The 6,338-nt window shown below is 32.7% G+C and overlaps 2 protein-coding genes across 7 annotated transcripts; one reads left to right on the forward strand and one right to left on the reverse strand.

Moving 5' to 3' along the window:
* Positions 1–1,708: 1,708 nt before the first annotated feature.
* On the forward strand, positions 1,709–5,909 carry LOC117319872. Of its 2 annotated transcripts, none has more exons than XM_033874583.1 (4): positions 1,709–1,839; positions 3,699–4,005; positions 4,341–4,421; positions 4,507–5,909. In XM_033874583.1, exons 2-4 carry the CDS (start codon positions 3,757–3,759, stop codon positions 4,609–4,611), a joined length of 435 nt encoding a protein of 144 aa, XP_033730474.1. In that variant the 5' UTR covers positions 1,709–1,839; positions 3,699–3,756; the 3' UTR covers positions 4,612–5,909. The 2 variants fall into 2 exon arrangements, with proteins under 2 accessions (XP_033730474.1, XP_033730475.1); XM_033874584.1 differs by having other exon boundaries at positions 1,772–1,902.
* LOC117319873 lies at positions 1,910–3,701 on the reverse strand. Of its 5 annotated transcripts, none has more exons than XR_004530859.1 (5): positions 3,491–3,701; positions 3,281–3,322; positions 3,091–3,120; positions 2,683–2,939; positions 1,910–2,495 (listed from the first exon to the last, which is right to left on the reverse strand). XR_004530859.1 is itself a non-coding variant. In XM_033874587.1 (5 exons), the coding sequence occupies exons 2-5, from the start codon at positions 3,315–3,317 to the stop codon at positions 2,633–2,635; spliced, it is 255 nt and encodes an 84-aa protein (XP_033730478.1). In that variant the 5' UTR covers positions 3,318–3,322; positions 3,491–3,701; the 3' UTR covers positions 2,504–2,632. The 5 variants fall into 5 exon arrangements, 3 of the variants coding, with proteins under 3 accessions (XP_033730476.1, XP_033730478.1, XP_033730477.1); XM_033874587.1 differs by lacking the exon at positions 1,910–2,495 and having other exon boundaries at positions 2,504–2,748; positions 2,868–2,939; XR_004530858.1 differs by having other exon boundaries at positions 2,683–2,748; positions 2,868–2,939; positions 3,091–3,701.
* Positions 5,910–6,338: the final 429 nt, after the last annotated feature.

The raw sequence follows: 6,338 nt of genomic DNA on the forward strand, positions 1-6,338 counted from the left end.
TTTCATAGTAATAAGTACAGGTGTGAAATATAAAGCATTCAATCCAAAATCTTATTTGAAGTAATAAAATACTTACCGTTACATCATATTAGTAACGAGCTCCTTTGCAAGAGATGGATACAAAATGTATCCATCAAATTTCCCCTTTAAATCCCTTTCTATGATATCAGGATCCCTATCATCACCACATTTCATTGCGCGGAGAGTAAAAGTACACAAATGTAAGTCTTTGATAATATTAAGTTCCTGAATCATTTTACTTTTGTTGTCCTCTTGAATACATTTAATATATATATTATAAATTTTTAACCTTAACTCAACGGGTAAATTTGGTATGATGTCCATGGCAAATGGGGTTAATTTTTCGTCACTTATTTATTTATACCTTTACAAAATAATGTTTGTTAAATTGAACGATAGGGAGCAATCTAAATAATACGTGGTTGGAAAGAGTGGCTTTCACGATAGATGGAAACGTAAGGTATAGATCTTATCTTTGTGAAAGAAATATTAAACTTTATTCACCAGTGATACCAACTGGCTCTAAATTAGAAAACTAACAGGTAAAAAGGAGCGAACAAACCAAGTTCATATTACCTTGCCGGGCGGTTGAGTAATTCATGAATACCAATCAGTTCCCAACCGGTTCTTAATTAAAAAAACTGACAGGTAAAAAGGAGCGAACAAATCAAGTTCATATTACCCTTTAAAAAAAAATCTCCCTGTCCGGAGGGTTGAGTGTTTCACCCAGAACAAACCAAGTTCATATTACCTTATTAAAAAAATGTCCCTATCCATAAGGTCGAGTGATATTATAAAGCCACTTTCAAGAGAACCATGGATGGTGAAACACCTAGGTATCTTGAAAGGTTTCGGAGAGCTCTTATGCTCTGTCGAAAAATGAAAGTTGCAGCTCTGCATAGGGAGTTACAACTGAGTGTAGTTACCCATAGAGATGAGATTTATGCTCCCCGTTACGTATTTGACGAGGAGCATCTAATGCCCGTCAGCAGGGAGAGCAAACAGATGCTATCTCCCTCCATGGTCAAAGAGACCAGACAATGCATGGGTGGAGGTTTTATGCCTCCAAGACAACCTTCCTTATGAGGAGGTTGTCCAAATCATGCTACTTAGAAATTCGTAGCAAGAGTATCGGACAGACAGACGGACGGACGAACGACTCTAATCCAGCCTGACAATACATGTCAGACAGTCCAAAGCCTGTAAAATCGTAATTACCAATCGGTAAATATGATAAATGGAGATGGGAGTCGACGTAACAAGACAATGAACCGCTAACTGCCCTAACAACTGTATTAAAGGGGGAAAAAACTAATCCGATAATTCAATTATACCATTCATAGTGACATCACACACTGTTTCAAATGATGCATAATCATAACATAAATAAGAAATTGGTAGTTGAAATCACACACTTATATATATATGAGTAGGTGTTGAAACCATCTGCTATGCTGTATTATCTTTGGTTAACCTGTATATATGCTGAAGTGTCTATCCGAGAGAACGTTTGAAGTGTTACACAGGTGAATGGATCACGACTGAATCCGTCGGGAAAATTAGCAAGTAATATAACGATCACACCGTACACCGTGAAGTCAGTAACAGCTCCAAAGGCGTGAACCATTTACCTGTGTAGCAGTCCAAAACACTGATACCCCTACCGACGTATGTAGATTGGCATCGTCCAAAACGTACACCGTGAAGTCAAGTGTCAAGGACGTGAACCTTTCACATGTGTAGCGTACCACGTAAACATGGCGTCGTCCAAAACAAGCTTCCCACCGAGGAAAACTGATTCCATTCACATTTCGCGAGGTATGTAAAATATATCAAGGAATCTGCATATATAGAAATCTCGACTGTTGAGGATTTCAATAGGTAAGCAAACTTCGTTCATTCCAAGTTCTGAATCGCACATTAAGAACAAGAAAACATAGATTACGAATCAAAACATTTATTAGATACATAACTAAAACGGACAAGACATGTTCTCCCTGAGAATAAGATTACACATAAATCACAATAAGATATAATTAAACATTGGGGAAAAAAATATAAATCACAATAGGATAGAATTAAACATTGGTGTAAAAATCACATGTAAATATATTTATTCTTAAACATTGGAAAAAAATCATAAATCACAATGAATTATATTGGTGTAAAAATCACAATAACATATTGGTTTAAAAGGCACAGAGCACTCAAATATACACCTTCACACTCACCCTTACTACCATCATACACACCATCCATCTAAACTCAATTACAACATTAAAAGACATCACAGAAAAGCTTATTACACATAAATCACTTTCATACACACAAACATACACACACCCTCAGTAGAATGGTGGTATGCTCCTTTGCTAGCCAAAGTAAATATTACTCAGAGAGAGTATTCAGTCTTCATCAATCACTGCGGTGGCACACACGAGAAGATCCTTCATTCTAGACTTGCTCCTCCATACCTAAAACATACAAAAAAAATATTTACCATTTTGCTGTGATTATAAAACATATAAGTATAGCAATGTATTATACACACTATCCACTTAATTAACTACCACTTTGAAAGACATCACAGAAAAGCATACAGAGTAAGTAATTACACATAAATTACACATACATGGACACACGAACAAAAAGAAAACTTACTTCCTAATAGAGTCCTCCTTTTCCCACTCCTCAACCATGGCACACCCTCATCTTCCACCTTGGCAACTAAAACATACAAATTGTTATGTGTTGGTTAAGTAGTAAGGTATGCCACTAAATTAATAATTCAGAAAATTATTTACAAAGAACAACTCTAACTCTATCAAACTTATAAACATTCTTACCTGTCTGCCTATCGGATGAGGGTGAAGATGAGGGTGAAGATGAGGACGATGATGGTAGAGGAATCTGGGACACTGTAATATAATAAAAAGTAACTACAGCAAAAATACTCTTCTGCTGGTCATAATTGACATATATCAAGTAATATTCGATATAAATGATGCGGAATGAGTTAATTAACCACAGTAAAAAACACTTCTGACCATAATTATCCAATATACATACCATCAACATGCGTCTTCACCATTGTCTCCTCTACAATATAAAATAAATAATGTCATACAGTTATAAGACTTCTTTATTAGTCAAAACTAGGCAGACATATTTCTACAGGGTAAATGCACACGATTCATGTTCGTAAAATATATTGAACACTGATATCAATTAAAAATAGTTGATTTAAAACGTTAATTACCTGAGTTTGAGGAGGGGGGTGAATCCAATCTATTCATCTCGACTACAATTAAAATAAAACACATCACTATAGAAAGGTATACACATTACAAGAGCTTTGAAATAGCAGAAGTTAAAAATACATTTAAAAGTGACATCATTTGAAAATTGTTCATTAAAATCCTTTGAAATGAACATAAAACATGTTTTTAAAGAATTAAGATTAACCTACCGGTACCTGTTTCCCCGTCATCGCCAATGGTGACTGAAAACAGAACAAAACTTTTATGATCTAGTGGAGACAACTCATTGAAATACACAACATATACAGACAACTCTCATATCATACAGGTTAAATGATGAAATGACAAAGAGAGATAGTGTGTATAGGTTACAGATTCATAAAGGACAAAATCATATCTTATCTCAAATACTTACAGATGTCTGCATCATCTCTAACCCTGTACCTGCGTTGACGCAATCGTCTTCTCCACTAAAATGGATCATAATATCTACGGAAAGTTTGATGTTATCAACCAAAAGAAAAAAGATGGTTCTACAGAACCAACATTATCCACTAAGTTGAATAGCCAGATCAGTCTGTCTGTGAATGTCTTTAACGGAGTTGTGTACGTTCACATAAACAAGAGGGAGAAAAAGTATTATCTCCCATTAACGTTAGACGAATACCAGGACTTAACAGACCTACGAAGAACCTTGGAGGACAGTCTACATTTGATTAGTCAGGTAAATGTCTATAAACAGTGTCTTATATATACAGAAAAATTGAAAAAAAAAAAGACACAGACGCGATTAAATGATTATATATATATATGGACTTATGAGTTTTTATAGCTTCTAAATCTTATCAGTTTATTTCACGAAAATATGTCTCATAATCCATCTGTGGCTAGACAATTACACCAATTTAATTTTGAAATTATTTTATCTGGATGTTTTTTCCACAAATGTATGTTTTATCTGTTAAATATATTGTGATATAATGCATGACACAGTAATAAACCATTGATTGATCGAGTTTTAAACAGTGGATTGTACAGCACCATTAAATTTTCCCACAGGCTCAGAAACCAGAAGATACGATACCAACTGAAGCTGGTAAAAAAAGGGACGAGCAAAAGGGTGCAACAGATGTGAGACACGTAAGTTGGCTGTCAAGTTTTGAACATGTGTCAATATATTATTTACTACTGTTGGTGTACTAGTTACATTTATTTCTTACTATAGGTGGTGGAAAGAAGAATGCACCCGTACCGTCAGACTAACCCGCCTGGAGCGATCCAGACATATGCAGACGAATTTGATCAATATCTGAACGGACAACAATTTTAATAATCACCCGATAGATATTGGCTTCTTTTTGAAATATTATGTAAACTTCTAAATCCTTATAAGACATAATTCAGAGTCTATGCTACTGTCACTGAACAGTGACTTTAAATCAGAGTGATCTCCCTTCGGGCAGTCATTTGTTAAACTTGCAGCAATAGTGACGTCTCTTCAACTATGTATCAAAAACGTGTCGTTAAGTCAGTCATAGATTCAAATGGAGATGTATTATTTAGAGATAGATCGTACTATGCTACTAATCTTTGTTTTATTAGTATATTATTCGGGTGTCATGAAGTAGACATCTCTCGATCCGTCATCTATCGTAAATTAATAATAGCCATAAAGAGGCGTTATCCAGATTTCAGAGAAGTTAATCATTTTTTCATAGATTGTGTTGTGGAGGTCAAATATGGGAGAGTTCGTTCCCACATGAAAAGATTGACGAGGCATCGCTATTACTGCAAAGTAGAGGTCGTGTTTAGCACCTATGAAGAAGAGACGGTGCTTGATGTTATACCAGACTGTAGGGAGAATTGAAGCAAACAACATTTTTGGGGTTAAAACATCATTTTATTAGAATATAACGTTATACATAAAATGGAATCAATGTACAAAATGGACACTCTATGTTAAAAACTTTCTGAAAATTAATAATTCGTATCAATAGAAACAGTCTATAAATGACCTCTCTCATACATATATAACGTAACCGTTAAATGACGTCTCTCATACACATATATCACGTAACCTTTAATTGATGTCTCTCATACCACGCAACCTTTAAATTTTCATATCAACTTCAAAACTTAATGTGAAACTTGAATGTTTTACTTAAATATTTTTAAACGATCTTGGAAAAACTTTTGTTAACATTGACTTAAACGAAACTGTATTCTGAAACTTAGATTTTAAAAAACTTCTTACTTAGATGTAACCTTTAAATGACCTCTCTCATACATATATATACATATATAACGTAACCGTTAAATGATGTCTCTCATACACATATATCACGTAACCTTTAAATGACGTCTCTCATACTTTCAGAATTACAATGTTATAGAATCTTATAATGATCTCTCTCATACTGACATCTAATGTGTGATATATATGATTTTTGTAACATTTAAATGAAATCTCTCATACCAACTTAAAAACTTGAATTTAAAAAACTTTATATTCTGAAACATGAATTTTTAACTTTGAATATTTTCATTTGTTTAAACATTTAAAAAAAAAACTTTATATTCTGAAACATGAATTTTAACTTTGAATATTTTCATTTGTTTAAACATTTATATTCTGAAACATGAATTTTTAACTTTGAATATTTTCATTTGTTTAAACATTTAAAAAAAAACCTTTATATTCTGAAACATGATTTTTTTTAAAAACATTTTAAAGCTATTTTTTAAAATAATTTTGTTCTTCAACTTTACTTTAACTCTAGATTTTTATTAAAACTTAATGCTTTTTTTTAGTTATTGTTTTTCAACTTAATTTTTCAAATTATTATTTCTAATTTTGTTCTTCAACTTTACTTTAACTCTAGATTTTTATAAAAAACTTAATGCTTTTTTTAGTTATTGTTCTTCAACTTAATGTTTTTATCTTTATTTTTTATTTTGTTTCACAACTTAAGCTTTTTCTTTTGTTCTACAGCTTATTCTTAATTAAGTTTGGAAACATATTCTTAAAGTTTTTTATTCTTACAATTGTAATAATAA

The sequence above is a fragment of the Pecten maximus genome, unplaced genomic scaffold (assembly GCF_902652985.1).
Source record: "Pecten maximus unplaced genomic scaffold, xPecMax1.1, whole genome shotgun sequence".
NCBI classification, from domain to species: Eukaryota; Metazoa; Mollusca; class Bivalvia; order Pectinida; family Pectinidae; genus Pecten; species Pecten maximus.

Bases quoted from the DNA above. Each gene is read 5' to 3' on its own strand.
- LOC117319873 (XM_033874585.1), bottom strand. From the start codon at position 3,099: ATGTTGATGGTATGTATATTGGATAATTATGGTCAGAAGTGTTTTTTA. The intron at 2,749-2,867 runs GTAAGAATGTTT...TGTATGTTTTAG, and splicing joins CTCATCCGATAGGCAGACAG to TTGCCAAGGTGGAAGATGAG. The intron at 2,496-2,682 runs GTAAGTTTTCTT...TGTATGTTTTAG, and splicing joins AAGGAGGACTCTATTAGGAA to GTATGGAGGAGCAAGTCTAG.
- LOC117319872 (XM_033874583.1), top strand. From the start codon at position 3,757: ATGGATCATAATATCTACGGAAAGTTTGATGTTATCAACCAAAAGAAA. The intron at 4,006-4,340 runs GTAAATGTCTAT...ATTTTCCCACAG, and splicing joins GTCTACATTTGATTAGTCAG to GCTCAGAAACCAGAAGATAC. The intron at 4,422-4,506 runs GTAAGTTGGCTG...TTCTTACTATAG, and splicing joins GTGCAACAGATGTGAGACAC to GTGGTGGAAAGAAGAATGCA.